The following is an 18,012-nucleotide window of genomic DNA, read 5'->3' as shown; positions in this document are numbered from 1 at the left end:
ATGTATTACAGATTGAAGACAAGTGTTCATGTTTCTGGTAACACTGAGATGCTGGAACAGTCTCTGATAATTTGAACACTGTTCTTCCATCAGCAAGTCATGATTCCTCCACCCTTTTTTTATTTTTTAAAATGTATGAACTTTCAGCAGAAGAGTACTATTCAAAAGTACTTTAACTTTATTGTTTCAGTTTTGCTGACTGTAATGTGAATTCTCACTCTCTTAAAAATAATTCCAGGTGCAAGAGTACAGAGAGGCTCTGGAAGGAATACTTATTAGAGAGAAGAATGGATTAGTGCTAATGCCTGAATTGTATGCAGTCCCTTCAGAAAAGGTATTGTGAAAATGCAGTATCCACTTCAGTATGTAAAGGAGAGAGAGCAAGAGGAATATCAGTCTTACAGTTTTTGTGTTTCTGGTGAATCTAAATCAACAATTAAAAAAGACTATTCCACATTATTTTAAAAAGTAAGAGACTTCTCACAGCTCCTGCTGAGAACTGGTAAACTTTAGCTTCCAAATGGTCAAATTTTTTACTTTAAATTTGAATGTCTGTGGAAATATTACAGCAGGTCTAAAATTTTACATCCTTAGAGCAAGACATATATTTAAGAAGTATTGATACTGACTTAGGAACTGAAGCTCAAAGAAGAAATAAAGCCTAGACTGTCCTGCCTGTGTAGTTGATTGATTGATTGTGCTGCCCTTTTCCAGAGCATGTATGGGAGACAGGTTTCAAATGGATTAGGGTTTGGGCTGGGATTTTTGTTTGGTTTGTTTGGGTATTTTCTTTTCCCCCACCTTTGCTGTTACTGTTTATGTCATTCTCCCATTGTGACAAAGCAATTCACATGAGCTTATGTGCTCTTCCATGCTATTTGCCTTTGTATCCCCCCCTGCCAACTTCTTCTCCCACTCCAGACTTCTCAGCCCTCACTCACTAAGGGTGTGGAGCCTCCTGGGTTGGTCTGAGTTGCTCAGCCGACAGCTGATGCCTTGCTCGCAGATCTGAGGTGGAAACTGAATTGCCTTCCTAGTGGGAACAAGCGTGTAAGAGTCCAGAGCCTTCTTGTGAATTTTGATATGATGATAATGATCTGACAAACATGCCACATAAACAGGGTCGATTTTGTCTGTCTATAAAAAAATATGAAATGGCTGCCTGAAAATGTAATCTGGGAGGGGTTTTTTCCCTTCCCTCAATAGATCTGTATACCACAAAACAAAGGCAGTTATTCTAAATTAGTAAGTCTACTCTTAATTTTTCTATTGACCATCTTTGCTAACACAGGAAAGATGGAATAGTCTTAATGTTGGAAAGCACCTTTGCTTCAGAAGGCTGGGTAGACATCAGTGAAGTTAAAGTGTCATCTTGGAAGGGGTTGGAAAACAGACACCCAGTTACCTATGAGCAGCCCAGAGGGAAGGCAGCAAAGGCACAGTGAGAAGAAAGTGGAAGAGCTAAATACCAAAGCTATAATTGCATGCGGAGTCCCCATGCATCCTCCAGCTTTGAAGGGTGGGAAAAAGTACAAAAAGGAAGCATAGTTCTTGTCCCAGAAAATGTGTAGTCTTAAAAGTGAAACCAAGACTTTTCTATGTCAGTAGTAAAGGCAGGCTAGAAAGGGTTGATGTTAGACTGTATGTCTGCAAGTACTTACATGTTATTGATTGTTCTTCACAACTTTAGGGTAATTTTTCTTGCGTATGTATTTATTTTCAGGTGGATGAGGAGTATGAAAATCCTCACTCAGTGGATCGTGTCCCAGTGGGAAAGTTACCACATCTTTGGGGCCAGTCATTGTATGTCCTGAGCTGCCTGTTAGCAGAGGTAATTATTTCTTGCATGGTAGATAAACTTATATTTCATTTTGTTTGAGATAGCTTGGGTTCTAAGTACAGTTTGGTTGACAGGTAGGGGATAGTGTGTTTTCCAGTAAAAACATGTACATGAACCATGAAACGCTGACTCTGAGCTTTCAGGAACTTCTCTTTTATTTTTTAATATAGATATGCAGTTGTCTGTTTCTAATCAAGCTGAGTAAGTTGTCAGATGGTCTGGATATATGGTTAGAAGAGAGGAGTATGCCCAGGCTGACTTGGCTGTTCCAGAGCCAGGATTTTGTGCCATTTCGGCTCCACTAGGCTATTCCTTGCTCTATAGCATGATGTGTCTACAAGTCAGACACAATAAAGTCAGATGAGTTAAGAGAAGCACAGATATCTCTGTGGAGCTACAAAAAAAATCACTTTCCTGGTGAAATTATGTCAGTTGCTGTAACTTTGAAATAGGAATTCTGAATGTGCAGACTGTGTCAGTCAGAACCATTTTCTTGTTTTTCCAAAAAATATTCCAGCCATTGTTTTTATTGAATGTAGTACTTATCGGACAGAGTAGATAAACCAGGCTTCAAGTCCTGCTGTCCTGAAAAAATACAAGAATTGGTTAGGATTTATTCTATAAGCCTTTTGCTTAAATTCTGCTTGTTTCCTTACTTTTTTTCTTTCTTTTGCATTTGTTCTAGGGGTTTCTTGCTGCAGGTGAAATTGATCCCTTAAACAGGAGATTTTCCACTGGATTTAAACCTGATGTTGTGGTACAAGGTGAGGGAATTTTGTGAACATTCTATGTGAATTGAATCATGTGGTAGCAAAGTCCCTGTGTACAGGAGAGATGAAAGATGTTTTTAAAAATAATGTGGATTTTTTTGCATGGGACATAGATGCTTTGATGACACTGTGAGAAGGAGAAAGGGTTTGTTTTCCTAGTTACCTTTTTCTAGGAGGGAAGAGCAGTTTTAAGACTCTTTTTAAAAAATACATATTTGTTACAATTTTAAGACTTGTCAGGAATTGGAGAGTGGCCACCTTAATTTTGTAGTGAAAAGGAAAATCTTGGCAGCTTTTAGAAAGAAGCAGCAGGACTGACAGGAGATGGATCAGGTTAAGCAGGTTTCTTGCAGCCCCTTTTCAGAGGAACCAGAGAGCACCGAGTGAAGAGGATCCCTGTACACAGAGGTGAGGCAGCCAGAGTTACCAGGTTTTGGCTGCTTCAGGGAGTGGCCTCTTTAGTTTGTGCAAGAACAGCCAAAACCAGAAAATTAAGTAGAGAGCAAACACCAGTAGGTCAGTCTTTAAGATTTTTCCAAGACCTAGACTGCTCTGAAAGAGCAACCAGCTCATTTATCAGGAGCAGCCTTTGTCAATGATCCTGTGACCTGGGCTGGTGCTTGTTTACCGTAACTCTGTTGGTGTCATAGGAGTAGCATTTCATTATTCTGAAGTGCATGATTTCCAATAGAAATAGAAGTGCTTGCTTATTTTTAGCATTCTTTAGCAAGTATTTGCAATACAAAGAATACTGCATTTTTAGTCCCAAACCAATAAGCCACTTATTATGGGCAAAACCTCAAGTGGGACAAGAAATGGGTTCCAGGCCTGGATTGTAAATTCCTCTGATTAGAGAGCTTCTTTTTCTCCTTACCTCTGCCATTTTATAGCCTCTGAAACATTTATTGCTACACAAGTGACAGCACTTGCTCCTCAGTGACTTGACTGTATTTTTATAGTGTGCTGTGTTAAAATAACAAAGATTTTCAAGTCATGTTTCTCCTTGTTCTATGGGGGAAAACCCCAGAAGAGACTCTCTCCTAAAAGAGACTGTGTGATCCAAACTGGCGGTACTGAAAGAAATCAGAAGACACTGATTAAGTCCCCAAGAACCTGCTTTAACCTCAGCAGGTCTGACCCTGCTTTGAGCAGGAGGTTTGAGTAGAGACCTCACAGGACCCTTCTGACCACCACTGTGGTCCAAAGTGGACAGGAATGTCAAGAAATACTGACAAATAGAGAATCAAAATCTGTCAGATGCCCTCTTGCAATCCCTTTTGGTTCCATGAACCCATAGATTATGAAAAAAGCAAGCTCTTTGTGCCTTTTTAGTTAGCTAAATGCATTTGTTGAGAGGTGACAGTAGAGACAGTTAAAAAGAATAGAACACTGGTTTTTATTTGTGTTTTTGTCTTCTGTTACTCAGTAACTGTTTTGGCGGAATCTAATCAAATCAAGAATCTCTTGCAAGACCATGGAATCAATGTTCAGAGCATTGCTGATATCCATCCACTCAGAGTGCAGCCAGCTCGCATCCTCAGCAACCTCTACACCATGCTGGGTAAGTATTTCAACATGGAAGCCTCTCTACTGCCAGGAAAGGTACTTTTTTAAGAAGCTTAACCAGCTTAGAACTTCTGTCTTAATGAGGGACTCAAACAGGGGAAAAAATTGCCTTGTTAGAAATGGTGGCAAAAATACAAGTTTCCCTGTGTCCTTGGAGTTAGACAAGAATTGACTCTTCTTTTGTCCCCCAGAAACTACTTCCACAGAGAAACTGGTTTTTGAAAAAATGCCTGGAAAAACACAGAAGAAAAAGTAAAATATTTCTTCCTTTGAGAATTCAGAGTATTTCTCTTTTAAGTCTGGAAACTGGGCAGTATGATTTTTATCAGGCAATCAGGGAAGTTTTCTGCTCCAAATCAGGGAAGCTGCTAGCACAGTATCTTTGGGCTGTCAGGTTCTTGCTAAAGTTCCTTCCAGCCTTGAGCTGAGTTGAGCTGCTGAAGCTCTCTGTCTCTTGCAAACCCAGAAACCTCTAGGGCTTTTCTAAACACAGGATTTTAAATACATTCCAGTTCCTCAGCAGTGGCCCTCAAGTCCTGTTTTCCTCAAAGCCTGAATTGATTTAAATAAATGCCCCAAAGCTCTGACTGGTTCTAGTTGTTAAGTCTTTTTATAACTGGTTCTTGATAATCCTTGCTGGAATTATTTGGGTCTTGGTGGAAAGTTTGTTACATGTGTTCCTAATTTACCTTAGTTTTACTTCTTCAGGAATGCCAGCAACTCATTACTCAAAATTGTGGATACTGTTATAAAATAAAATTGAGGTGAGGTGACTCAGCACTGGTAGATTCCTTTGCTGTGTGGATAAGGGGAGCTGTATCCTTCTTCTGTGTCAGTCTGGAGCATGTTCCCATGGCAGTTTGGTTACAGATAATGCTGAGGCTGCTCATGGGGAGAACAAATATTTTTTTGTTGTAGTGGTGGTTTTTTGTTTGTAGGGTTTGGTTTTTCTGTTCTAACAGGGAGCTTATTTTGGAATCATTCAAAGTAATGGGGCCTTCAGGTAAGTTTTAGAAAGTATGCCCTTTACACAGAGAAAGGAAACTGTATATGTTGCTTTTGGGAAAGAATCTGGCTCTTCATCTCAAAGTCCTATAAAAAAATGAAACATTTGCAGGGCTTTGCTGAAGCTTACATTTATTGTATTGTAATTCATAATGGCTTTCTTTCACTAGTGGGGGGATGTGAGTAGGATGGTTTGATACATTGTTTTTAACAGTGACTTCTTTGGGAATGTTCACAGTATTATTTTTCTAGGCACATGGTTTGGGTTATATTCCATGTCAGAAAGACTCAAGTCAGCTCCTGGCTGCTGGTGCAAAGGTTGTAGTATGGATGATTTGCTAATAAGCTCCACTGAGAAAAGTGGAGCTTATTAAAGCCCGATGAAAGTCTGTCGTTGTATTTGGATGTACTTTGTGTGTTGATTTAGCCTGCAGGCACAAATTTTTAAGGTCCTGTATTGAAAACGCTGCAATTTCTGTGTTACGTTGATGGCCTTGTTTTTGTAATGTCACATCTCTTGTCTTTCTTAGTGGGGAAGCTTTGGGTGCTGAACCATTACTATAATTATAAGACCAAATCCATAGTCAGTGAAGCCAAAATTTTAATTTTTAATCAGGCCTTTGAAGGACTCTGGCTATTACATTGGTGCTTGCTACAAAACCAACCAATTTGTAGCCTCACACTATGTTACCTGTTTTCTGCCTTACTGGTATTAGTGGAATAGATTTTCCTGTCTAAAGTGGTTATTTTGGAAAACAATGCAGAAAATGTTAGCTGAGATTCTTTTCTTTCCAGGCCGGAACAAGAGCATGAAATTAAGTGGCCGGCCACACCGACACATTGGGGTGTTGGGCACCTCCAAGCTCTACGTGATAAGAAATCAAATATTTGCTTTCACCCCTCAGGTAAGCATGTAAAGCTGGCAGGGAAGTCACTCCTTTCTTAATGGTGAATCATTAGTGAAGCGCTTTGCTTTTCCCTGCTCTCATTGTACTTTAGGTAGAACAGGGCTGACACAGCAGATGTACTTTACTTTATAGGGTTTTTAAGAGCATGGGATGATTGGCGTGGTAGAACTGCTAATAAATCTCTTTTCTGTCATACAGAGTCTGGTTTCTTTGGCTTCTGGCTTAAGAGAACACAGCAAATCAATAGTACAAAGTTGTTACTGATCTCTGCCCACACCAACACTAATTAATGAAATAGTTTCTGCAGAAATAAATCACTTAATATATCTTTCTACTGAAAACTTTGATGAAAAATTTAGTACCACATAAGTGTGCCAAATACTGTAACCCCCTAGGAGGTGAAGGTGTGATCTTTTCATTATATTGTTGAAAGGGCCAATAGTGCTGAGAAATGGATGTTCTGTCTTTTTTGTCTTTAGTGTGTTTTTTCAGTGTTGCTGGAAGTTTGGATCCTCATAGAATCAATGGCTCTTATTTATACATTTAATGAAATACAACACACTTACTCCAATAGAATTATTCCAACGGTTGGTACTAGATGGCCAGGGAGTCACCTGCTCCAAGCATGTACAACTGATGCAGGAAAAAGAATGCATCCACCCTTCTAAATAGGTGTTTGACTAATGAAGTCTTTGAACTCCAGCTGAAGGCATTCAGTGGACTCTGTAGAAAGCTTCTGTACTGCTTCATAATGCCCAAACAAATCAGATTTACTGCAAAAATTGTAGGTCCCTTCTCATTCTTCCCCATGTCAGTTGATCACAAGCAGCTTTATAAAATGTTATTTGTTGTGTTACTTCCCTGTACCAATTTTCACTTTTGCAAATAAGGGAAAAATTCCTTAGCGATGTGATTTTTTTCAAAAGGTGTCTTTGTTCACATCTTACTATGTAAGCAGGACCCAACATTCCAGCTAAAATCTTGTCATGTATCAAATAAGGACATACTTGTTAGTATATTCCAAAATGGCATTTATCTTTACATTAGCAACACAGTGACAGTTCCTGCATATTCCATGTTTTACTAAAATCTCCATAACATTTTCCATTGTACTTTGAAGCCAGACACTTCCCTTGACTTTTTTTTTTTGAGGTGGATGGAGTTAATGTTTAATGTCACCTTCCTAAGGTTAGCAGTTAAATCATCTTGTTGATCTTGACTAGCGTCCACAAATTTTGTGATTTTGTCATTTGTATTTCATTCTCTTTTCTAGTGAAAGCATTGATTAGGTGTGGGGCAAAGGCTGACTTCATTTAGATACAGTCATTCTGAAAAAATGGTTAATAACTACCTTTTGAGAACAATTTTAAAAGTAGTTCTGCTTCTTAGGATGTTTTTGTTCAGCTCACTAATGTGAAAATTTGCAGAAGTTGGCACGTGTCAGCCATTTTCTAATCTAATTGCTCCAAAGAAGAAAATTGGACTAATCTGCTGAGACTGGTTTTTGACCATCCTACTTTATAATTTTGTAATTTTCTTGGCTGTCTCAAATTGGTTTTGTTTTCCCTAGCTTTCAGGCACTGGAATTGGCCTGACTTTTTAAATGGCTCTTCCTTTTTAAAGACAGGCAGTGTGTTTCCTTCTCTCTGGATTTCTGGGACTTGTTCTTCCTGAATTACCAAAGCTAACTGCAAGTGGCTCAAGGATTGTTTTGGCTAGTTCCTGATTCCTTCTGTGAAGAAATTTCTCTGGACTTTGCCAGCTTGAACTTAACATATTCTTTCTGCACTTACTCCTCCAGAAGGCTTACGGGCTTCCTTAACTTTTGTTGTGGCTGCTTTGACATACTTTCCATTATTTGTCCTGTTTCTTTGGTTCCAGCTCCTGAAGTAGCCATAATAGTCTCTTACTGTGGTTCTTGGCTTCCTGCTGTAGTGGGAGCAGCACACTTTGCCATTGCACATTTCATGTACCTTTTGTCCTCAGTAACTGCCAGCTTTTCTGTATTGTGCTTGACTTTCAGATGGTTCCCAAGGGACATACAGTTACTGGCTCCCAGTCCCCAGTGCGCACTTGAGCCTGTTTATTGTTTTTGTTGCTGTTGTTAGCTTTTTCTTCCACATTTAAGAGTATTTCCATCTTCCAGATCATAGGTTAGTGTAACTGGTCATTGGGAAGATTCTGCTTCATGGGTGTGATTGCCTAGGTTTTGTTTCTATGGCTTACTTGATGGTCAGTCTACAAGTGTAAGAAAATGGACTCTTGCACAAGCATGGATTTCTTTTTTACAGTCTGAGGCCTTGTTAGGTTAATTCAGGTGGTTTGTGTTGTGGTCAGGAGTAGCTCATATGGCATTTGTGAATGATTTAAGGGAAGAAATAAAAAAAATAAGGAAAGCACTGACAACTACCCCTATGTTGTATTTTTCTCTTCTCTAGTTTACTGACCAGCATCACTTCTATCTGGCTCTAGACAATCAGATGATTGTGGAGATGCTCAAGACAGAGCTGGCTTACCTCACTTCTTGCTGGAGGATGACAGGGAGACCAACCTTGACATTTCCCATCACCCACACAATGCTTGGTAAATTTAATTTTTTCTGTTTCAAGCAGAGTAGAGTAATGCAGAGGAATAGGAGGGACATTGGTTGGAGAGGAGGCAGGTAGCAGGACTTCTAACATCAGAAGTACAGTTAATTTTCTCATGTGTATGCTGAATTTGGGTGACATGGTAGTATTTAATTTTGGTTTTACTCCCCCTTTATGTGCTTCCATCACCTCATCATCTCCATGCTATTTCTGTCTAAAGAAATTTCATAGAAATCCCTTTGGAACTTGTCTTGAGTGGGTTGGTGTTTGTCTTTAGAACTTGTCTAGGGGTTGTGTTTTGTTTGCTTGTTTTTCTGGGATTTTTGAATAAGCTAGTATTGATAGCAGTTGAGGGTTCTGTTTTAAATTTGTCTAATTTACACTGTAGACAACACCCAATAATTCACTGTATTTGGACATGATAATTTAAGAATGTGTTGGTGAGTTTCAACTCTTCCATTATTCTTTTTTAGTTGATGATGGTACTGACATTCATCCAGCAGTTCTTGCCACAATAAGAAAATTAGAGGATGGTTATTTTGGAGGTGCAAGGTAATGTCAGAAATACCAAATTATTATCTCCATGATTTTAAAAATTAAATCCTAAAGAAGTCTCAGTTTTGAACTTGTGATAATGCACAGGCCTTGTACTAGAACTCCACAGAGAAGGAAGTTTCAGCTTTAATTATTATGTGACAATCAAATGGTAGCTGGACCTCAGATGCAATGAAAAAGATGTCTCCCAAAAAGTGTAGCATCTCTGACTTCCATTAATGGATAACAAAAACAATGTCAAGTCTTTGGAAATATGAAATCTTGACTCTGGCTGGGATTCTGTTATTAAAAAGTAAATTACTTTCACAGTTACTGGACATGATTTAAACATAAATTGCATTTAGTACTTGTAAGCTTGTGTGTTCCATTCATCTATGTGTAAAATATGATGCCACAGTACCTCCCTATGCTCTTCCTACTTGCCCTCTCAATCAGTATCTTCCTTTGACAGTCACATACTGTCATGGTTTAACTCCAGTCAAAAACTCAGCCCCACATGGCCACTCACCCACCCTCCCCTTAGTGGGATCAGGGAGAGAATTGGAAGAATACAAGCGAGAAAGCTCATGGGTTGAGATAAAGAGAGTTTAGTAAGTAAAGCAAAAACCACGCATGCAAGCAAAGCAAAACAGGGAATTCATTCACCACTTCCCATGGGCAGGCAGTTGTTCAACCATCTTCAGGAAAGCGTCAAATGTAACTGTGGCTTGGGAAGACAAACTCGTGTATCCCTGAACATCCTCCCCTTCCTCCTTCTTTCCCCAGCTTTATATGCTGAGCATGACACCCTATGGTATGGAATGTCCCTGTGGTCAGCAGGGGTCAGCTGAGAGTGTCCCCTCTCAGCTCCTTGTGCACCCCCAGCCTGTGCTGCTGGGGTGAGGTAAGAAGCAGAAAAGGCTGGGATGCTGTGTAAGCTCTGCTCAGCAGTAACTAATACATCCCTGTGCTATCAGCACTGTTTCCAGCACAAATCCAAAGCATAGCCCCATAATTAACTCTTATCCCAGCTAAAACCAACACAGATGGTTTAGTAGCCTCCAGTTCTGTGAAAAGACACTGCCATTCATGGGGCCTTCTCAGCCCCAGTTTCTCATGCATTGTCCTTGGAGCTCAGGTCTTTTTCAGGGTCTCTCTTCATATGAACATACAGCACCCTGCATAATTAGGCTTTGAGTTAGGCCTGTGAGTGTTACCATAACACAGTTAAAATCAATTAGTACCTACAGCAGTAACTACCCAGCTGGATCTGCAACTGGTGTTTTCCTTTTTTATTTTTCAGTGTCATTTTCTGTGGTTTCACAGTTACCAAAGGTGGATTGAGCAGTAGGTTTCATAAATTTTGGAGGAGTTGTTGAAAGCTCAGTGAGCATTAATCTGTACCAGAATGGTGGATGTTAATGCTCTTTGGCATGTATCCCCTTTTGCAGGGTGAAGATAGGCAAACTATCAGAATTTCTTACCACCTCTTTTCATACATATCTGAGCTTCCTGGATCCAGACTGTGACCTAAAACTGTTTGATGACCGTAATGAAGACTGCAATAGTCCTGACAGTGAATATGGAGACTACCCAGCAGACTTCTGTGAAAAAGGTAGTAGTGTTTTTTCACTTGGTATTTTTTTCTCTATCAAGTTCTATCAACAGAGCCTGGGTTTGCCTACAATGCAGAGTCTGTTCTGTGCACAGCTGATGGTCATTTGGGTCCTCATGCATCCACCTGAGGACAGGACCTGCATGACTCAGTTTGGAGAATGAATTCATTCATTCTATGTTCTTCCTGCATTTGTAGTATGGCATTGATTGGTAACTGCTACAGTAAAGCTGAGTCTGGAGAGTGAGCAGGTGGGGAGGTGTGGAAGAGGTTAGAGGGAAGAGGGCTATGAGGAGCCATGGACAAGAGCTTGTGTGGAAGAGATGATAGAGTCTTAGAAGCATACAGGTTGGAAGAGACTTTTATGATCATCAAGTCCAGCTGTGTTCTCTGATCTGCCAGCAAGATAAAACCCCTTTTGATTCCTTTCACAGGCAAAGCTAGCTTCTTAATCTGTTTTCAGTGTCAAAAAATGTGGTTTTTTCTTTTGTTTCCAGTTTGTTTGGCTTAAAAATCTCTTCCTTATGCTATTCTTGCATATTTGAGTGCCCTTCTAAATAAGCAAGAATAGAGTAGTGTGTTTGAATAAGAAAGTGATGATGATAAATAGTGATTTTTACCTTTAAGAAACCTTTTTTTAATGTATATTACACTAGATAGCCAGGATGAGCTGGATCAGTATATAAATGATGTTCTGCAGAGCACAGCACTGAAGTCATACCTGCCTCCAACTTCAAAGACAACGAGTCAACCACCTGTGTTCAGTGCAAACCATTCCACAGAAGAGATACTGTCAATAATGGCCAAGACAAAGGGCTTGGAAGTTCCAGGTATTTCTCCCTATTATTTTTTTAGTGATAATAATAGAAAAACTGGTTTGGATGCTAGAAGGAGTAAGTTCAAGTATTTTAAAATTATATCTTTTGACATACTTGTGCCACTAGTTCTTTCTGTATAGAGAAGAAATGAGAAATTCCTTAAGAAGTAAGAATGACTCTGAAGCTGTTGCTGTCATGTTCCCACAGTATCCCATGTCATGGTGTATACATAGAAAACCTGCAATGAATGTAACATTTAATCAAAGTTAAATGTTGTGGAAGCTGCTACAGCTTCTTAGTTGGATAGAATTTTAGAACCCAAATCAGTTAATTAATTTTGTCTTTGCTTATGTAAAGGCAGACAAAATATACTTTTTTATTTTAATGAAGTTGCTGTGAAATGAAATGTTTCAATACAAGAAAAACATAAATATTCACATGTACTTTCTAAATTTGTAAGAACAAATGGAGTCGAGAGGGAGCACAGTCTTTCTAATTATGCTACATTTCTAATGGCCTGATTGGAAGATATACACCAAAACAGCATTTTGGCTGAGTCTGTAAATAAATTCCAACATATGTATTGTTTTATATGGAGATATGTAGTATTCAATGTCCTGGTCAATGGAAGACTTCCTTTAACTTCAGTGTAAATTAATAATTTCCAAGCTTTTCTGTTAGTCTTTTCTGCTGTCTTTCATGTACCACATCATCTGATCCTCCATTGAATTCAGCAAATGAAATTATCAGAGCATTAACCTGCATTTAGCATTATAATTTTAATTATGAAATCTTATCAATTAGGCCATTTTCTCCACTTATTTGCTGTTGAAATGTTTAAAACACTTGGCAGGGTCAGGTCATTGGGCTGCAGGATTTCTGAGTCATGGGCCAAATAAGAGGTATCAGTTGAGCATGTAGCCCCTGAGCCTTTGACATGCTGATCTCAGAAACTCTCAGAGCAAACCTGCAAGGAGAAAAGGTTCAGAACATGAGCTTCTGTCAGAGTTCCATGCACAGCATATCAGAAGCACTGCCTTTGTATTTTGACCCTTGGAGGTATTTCTGTTGTTTTTACCTAGTCAAGCTGCTTCATGTAGGTGTTTTTGATTTTCATGTTACTGAAACAGACCTTTTCTTCTTTGTGTTCTGGTGGCTTTGCTTTCCAGCCGTGTCTATGTCTCTTCCCACTAAAGTTCTGAACACACACCGGAAGTCTCTGAATCTTGTTGATAATCCTCATTTCTTTGAGACAAAGGTAAGGTGTGGGAATTTTTATGCTGTTTGTGGTTTTAGGATGCAATGCTGTAGCCTTTCCTCATGTTTCCCTTCCAAACCCTATGCCAGGTCTCATTTTTCTTCACAGACAAGCCATTCTATCCCAGGTACTCCCTTGTTTTGGAAATTATTTTTTTGGCTGGATTAAGGTTTTTTAGTCAAATAGACACTATCACGTGGAAAGTTTTTAATTGCATGTGCAAAACAGAAAAGAACATAATAGTTGCTTTATTTTTAAAAGCCAAAAGTTAAGTCATCATCTTTAGTTCTGGCTGAACACAAGGGGAAGGACAGGATGTTCGCAGCCTTTAGAGATGTTTTCCAAGAAATGCTACTTATAGTAACATCTGGGCAACTGGGAATGTGTGAATGTCCTTAAGGCACTGGGGTTGTGCTGGGCACTTGTTTTGTCTTGGTATATGTGACCAGCTGCTGAGAATGGCTAGAAGAGGTTGTATCCAGCTTCCTGAAAGATTCTGCTCTGCACAAGGCTTCGTTTGTGGAAATGGTATTTTAGGATTATATAAATTGCTGATATTTGATTATATTGCTTGTTAAACAAAACTTCTTTTCATCCAAGAACTCACCATAGGATTGCATCATCTGATTAGTTAACATTTTACTTTCATAAGCCTGGAAAATTTATAATGGCAATATTTGCATTCGTAAGGCACCATTTATATACAGGTTAGTGATGGAACTCAAAAAGCTCTAAATTATTTCAAATGAAAAAAAGGATAGTATCTCTGCTTTTCTCTTTACAAGTAACATAAGATGACAGGAAAAGCATGCAGATAATTCGACTTCTTTGTTTTGTCAAAAAAAAAAAAAAAAAGATACAAGGTTCCATTCTGAGGGTTGTGTTTCTTGGTATAAGTCTCCTTTCTGTGCCTGCAGTACCCTGGCAAGAACTAAGTGATGTGTCTGTATTTCAAGTGCAGAGCTTTGTTGCAAGTCTGTTGTGAATTTTTTAATGGGAAGTTTGAAGTTACAGGAAGTTACAGATCTGCTACTTTTTCAAGGTCATGTCTTTTGATTTTTCATCCATCTTTGTTATCAGGACCGTGAAAATGTTTTGCACTTACCTAAAGATGCTCATGGTGATTTGGATTGCAGGAAGCTTGTTGATCAGCTGAAGGAATGTCCAACACTCCATGATCAAGCAGATATCTTGTATATCTTGCATATACTCAAGTAAGTTGCCTGAGTATGAACTTCAGCATCTTTAAGTTTGTTCACAACTATCTGATTATTCTTGTGCAAAAGGTTTCCACTGTTCAGGTTGTGTTTTGAGGGGAGAATGGAAATATTTTGTGCTTTAACAAGCATGTTTTCAGTTAGTTTGATTACAGAAATTATTTGGATACAAAAGAAGACTTGTGCAAATTTTAGAGTTGATTGGCACAAAGTTGCAAATACATGAAGTCTCCATGGCTCACAAATTAGATGCACAAATCCTTTCCATGAATGAGAGCACACCCTGCTATATTTGTGGCACTCCATAAAGTTCACAAAGATTTGGTGTGATTTTTATACACAAGAATGAAAGTGGAGGGAAAATTCATCTTGTCATTTTCTAACTAAAAGCAAAATGCAATTTTAATGAGTGTTCACTATTTTTCCTCTAATCTGTCTACATATTTAAGTACACAACTGGCAAAAATTTGGTACTTTTTAAAACATTCTTGGAAGCAGTCTAGACCCATCTGCTGAGGTTAGTAAACACCTGCTATTTAAATTGGTTTGATGGGAACAAAATGTGAATACAAACAACAGAATCATCTTCTGAAGTGTGTTTATTGAGCTTTTTTTTCCTGTGCAGGAGAATACTGCTGGAACCTGTCAGGCAGTTAGCTTTTGGTGCAAAGACAAGTATGTGTTAATCACAGATGGTCTTCCCTACTGCTACAAAGATTGCATTTTTGTTTATTTTAGTCTGTCTCCCGTGAGGACCTCTTCTTTGATCTTCTTGATTTCCCAAACAAAACGTTTAGCATCCTCTCTTAAAGAGTAAAGGAAATCCTATAAAAAATATGTTTTGTTGTTTAACTGCATCTAACACCAGTAATTTCACCAAGGGAGTTTCTCTTGGGCAGGCAGATGGACCTCTAGTGGACTCTGTCAGCAGGAGTTGAAGAGTCATTCTGTGACACTTCAAAACATTACCAAAGAGAAGCCATAATGCAGTGAATTTCAAAACCAGGAGAGGAACAGAAATCTCCTCTGCTTTTTCAGTAATGGCATAAGCAACACGGAAGTTTAGTTAATAGCTAAGAAAGAAGCAAGGCTAAAAAATTCCCCTGAAGCATCTGAAAAATGGGTGTTGTCTCCAGCAGTACTGAAGATGTTGCATTCTGCTCTGAAAAAGCACTACATAGAGTGTTCCTCCAGAAAACTGTGCATGTGAATGCTCAATTTGAAGTATAGTAGGAAGTCCTTCAGGTGGTTTCTTTTCAAGTCACTCACAGCTGAGTGAGTGCTCAGATTAGTATGAAAGTTCCTGGTATCAAGAAGATTTTGTCCACATATAATCAATCTGTGGTGAAGGCACAGTTGTCCCATTTGGTATTTAATTCTGTCACCAACATGAGCAAGGCAGTCAAAATCCGGCTGTGTGGTAAAGTTTAGCATCTTGCCTGATGACAATTACCTCCTGTTTCTTTTGTGGCAGAGGTGCTGACTGGGACACAGAGCTGGATGGACAGTATGGTGTCACTGTTCATTGCCTCCTCAACGAGCTCTACAGAAAGGCAGGTCTCAATCAAGAATGGGGCTTAATCCGCTACATTTCTGGCATACTGAAAAAGAGAGTTGAAGTCCTGGCTGAGGTATGAAATACAAATAATCCTGGTTCAGCTTCCTGCCTGGGAACAGAGAGAAAACTACTGGTTTGTTGTTGGGGTTTGTGCTTGCCCTTCTTCTAGTTTTACTTTACAACATACATAGTGCAGCATTTTTAATTAAATATTGGTTGATTTTCTGATCTAGAGTCTTACTACATCTTTATCTTTCATCTGTACTGTGAACTGTGCTAAAGTTGGCATGGACTGAGAATGCCACACTGTAATAGTTGTGAAGGCTTCATTTTACCTCTGTTAATCAGAGAAGCTGAATTGTGTGCTTTGAAAGCTACAGTTGTCACTGGTAGTTGTCTATTGCTGTCGTGAAGGTATGAACACCTTTGGAGCACTGCGATGTCAAGGTGCTAGTGATGACACAAAAACATGTTCTGCCCATTTCCATCCCCTTGGGTGGACGGTCTGCCCTGTGAATGGATGTTTGGAACTGTTTAAATATCTGTGACGATTAAGTGGTAGCAAGAAAAATCCACTGTAAGAGTACAGATATGATTTTGAACATTACAGAAAGGTTTCCTCTCAAGTACTCTAAAAGTATTTGTTTAATTTTCTAGTAATCCTCTGGATATTTCTGAGGAGCTCTTTCTGTAATTCCTCGCCATTTTCAAGGCTCTGACTGTCACATTTAGGATGCCTTATTTTAGTGACAGTCCTGTCTTCTTGGGAGCAATTTGTGATAATCACTGTGCATGGTACTTCATTAAGCACTGAACTTTTTCCCTTCTCAACACACAATGGATGAGCAGTACAGACATGCTCACAGAAAGCCACGTATGTTAACTTGAGAAGGTATTGACAAAGAATTGGGGAGGAGGAGAATGGAGATGATCTGTTTTCTTCCATGTTAAGGGAGTGAAAATAGACTCTTGGAAGTCAGAGGAACACTGCTCTGTGATGTTTTTTGATTCAGGATATTAAAACAGGTAAACTGAACACCCACTTTTAAAGGAGGTTGAACACTGTGGTACTGGGGAAAGTACCTATTTCAGAATGTATTAGGAATGTGATGCAGTATGCTGGGTGTTTGTTTTAGGAGATATATTAGGACATAGGATTTTTTTTTAGCTAATGCTGCCAAACTTTTCATTGATTAAATTTTTTTTTTTCTTAAATAAAGAACAAAAGTTTATCATATGATAAAGGATGAAAGCCTTTATTGATCTGTCAGCCCCACTGGAGTTCCTAATCTAACAATTTTGCTGCTGATTTCACTGAGCTGGGAAACAAGCCACTTTTAGCCTGGGTAGACTCTCATAGCCCTGTTGACCTCAGGAGATCTTTGGAAACTATTTAACAGCATTCTTCTGGATCTGTGTGTCTGGTAATTAATAGAAATGCATTTAAAATTGCTAAAGAAATGGAATTAATTTAATTTTGGGAATTAAAAGTCATATCACTTCCACATGATTCAGAGAAAGGTCTCTTCCTTTTTGTCCCCTTATGATAGGCATGCACAGACCTTCTGTCACACCACAAGCAACTTACAGTGGGCCTGCCACCAGAACCCCGTGAGAAAATCATTACCACGTAAGTTGGAGCTCTGCCTCAGGTACAGATTGCCCTTCATCTTCCTGCTGGTACCATTCTGCTGCTGTTACCTTCTTTTAAACCTTACTCCTTGCCCTCAAAAGGATTTGCAGCCACCCAGGTAGAATTGTAGGCACCTTTGTTCTGGGTGACTCGATCCCAGTGCTTGTTGTGCTGGTTGTGCTGAGTCACTGCTGCCTGTGGTTTGTCTTCTTGCAGCCCACTGCCACCTGAGGAGCTCACAGATCTCATTTATGAAGCCAGTGGCCAAGACATCAGTATTGCAGTCCTGACTCAGGTATGCAGCCTGTGCAGAAAGGCTTCTTTGGCTGTGCCCAGTGCTGTTCCAGTGTTTGCTCTGAGACTGGGAAAGCCGTGAAGACCCACTCTGATGGGTGCCTTTATGGATTTGTCCTTACAGGAAATAATTATGTACTTGGCGATGTACGTCCGGTCACAGCCCAGTCTTTTTGTGGAGATGCTCAGGCTCCGCATTGGTCTGATAATCCAGGTGATGGCCACTGAGCTGGCACGAAGTCTGAAATGCTCAGGTAGGAGACAATTTTATCATGAGGGTATTTCTGGTGTCATTTTTGCTTCACCCTTCATGGTTGATCTTTTCATTTATATGTGTTAAATCCTTTTATTAACCTCTTAGTTCATATGTGCAGTTACAAACTTTGGAAATCACTTTTTTTTTTTTTT

The 18,012-nt window shown here is 39.3% G+C and overlaps 1 protein-coding gene across 5 annotated transcripts in view; it reads left to right on the top strand.

Annotated features, from left to right (window-relative positions):
* PHKA2 (phosphorylase kinase regulatory subunit alpha 2) overlaps positions 1-18,012 on the top strand; it is a 44,910-nt gene that overhangs the window by 13,343 nt on the left and 13,555 nt on the right. For all 5 annotated transcript variants that reach the window (XM_048287225.1, XM_048287220.1, XM_048287212.1 and 2 more), the window contains 15 exons: positions 239-334; positions 1,724-1,831; positions 2,526-2,604; positions 4,037-4,171; positions 5,977-6,086; positions 8,528-8,672; positions 9,151-9,229; positions 10,663-10,826; positions 11,483-11,656; positions 12,814-12,902; positions 13,983-14,116; positions 15,594-15,750; positions 17,228-17,307; positions 17,527-17,605; positions 17,729-17,858. In XM_048287225.1, coding sequence (XP_048143182.1) covers positions 239-334; positions 1,724-1,831; positions 2,526-2,604; positions 4,037-4,171; positions 5,977-6,086; positions 8,528-8,672; positions 9,151-9,229; positions 10,663-10,826; positions 11,483-11,656; positions 12,814-12,902; positions 13,983-14,116; positions 15,594-15,750; positions 17,228-17,307; positions 17,527-17,605; positions 17,729-17,858 — 1,759 coding nt within the window. The remainder of the gene's footprint in view (positions 1-238; positions 335-1,723; positions 1,832-2,525; positions 2,605-4,036; positions 4,172-5,976; positions 6,087-8,527; positions 8,673-9,150; positions 9,230-10,662; positions 10,827-11,482; positions 11,657-12,813; positions 12,903-13,982; positions 14,117-15,593; positions 15,751-17,227; positions 17,308-17,526; positions 17,606-17,728; positions 17,859-18,012) is intronic.

This window comes from Corvus hawaiiensis, chromosome 2 (genome assembly GCF_020740725.1).
Source record: "Corvus hawaiiensis isolate bCorHaw1 chromosome 2, bCorHaw1.pri.cur, whole genome shotgun sequence".
NCBI classification, from domain to species: Eukaryota; Metazoa; Chordata; class Aves; order Passeriformes; family Corvidae; genus Corvus; species Corvus hawaiiensis.
Note: the sequence above shows the minus strand (reverse complement) of the source record. Positions and strands in the feature narration are given on the sequence as shown.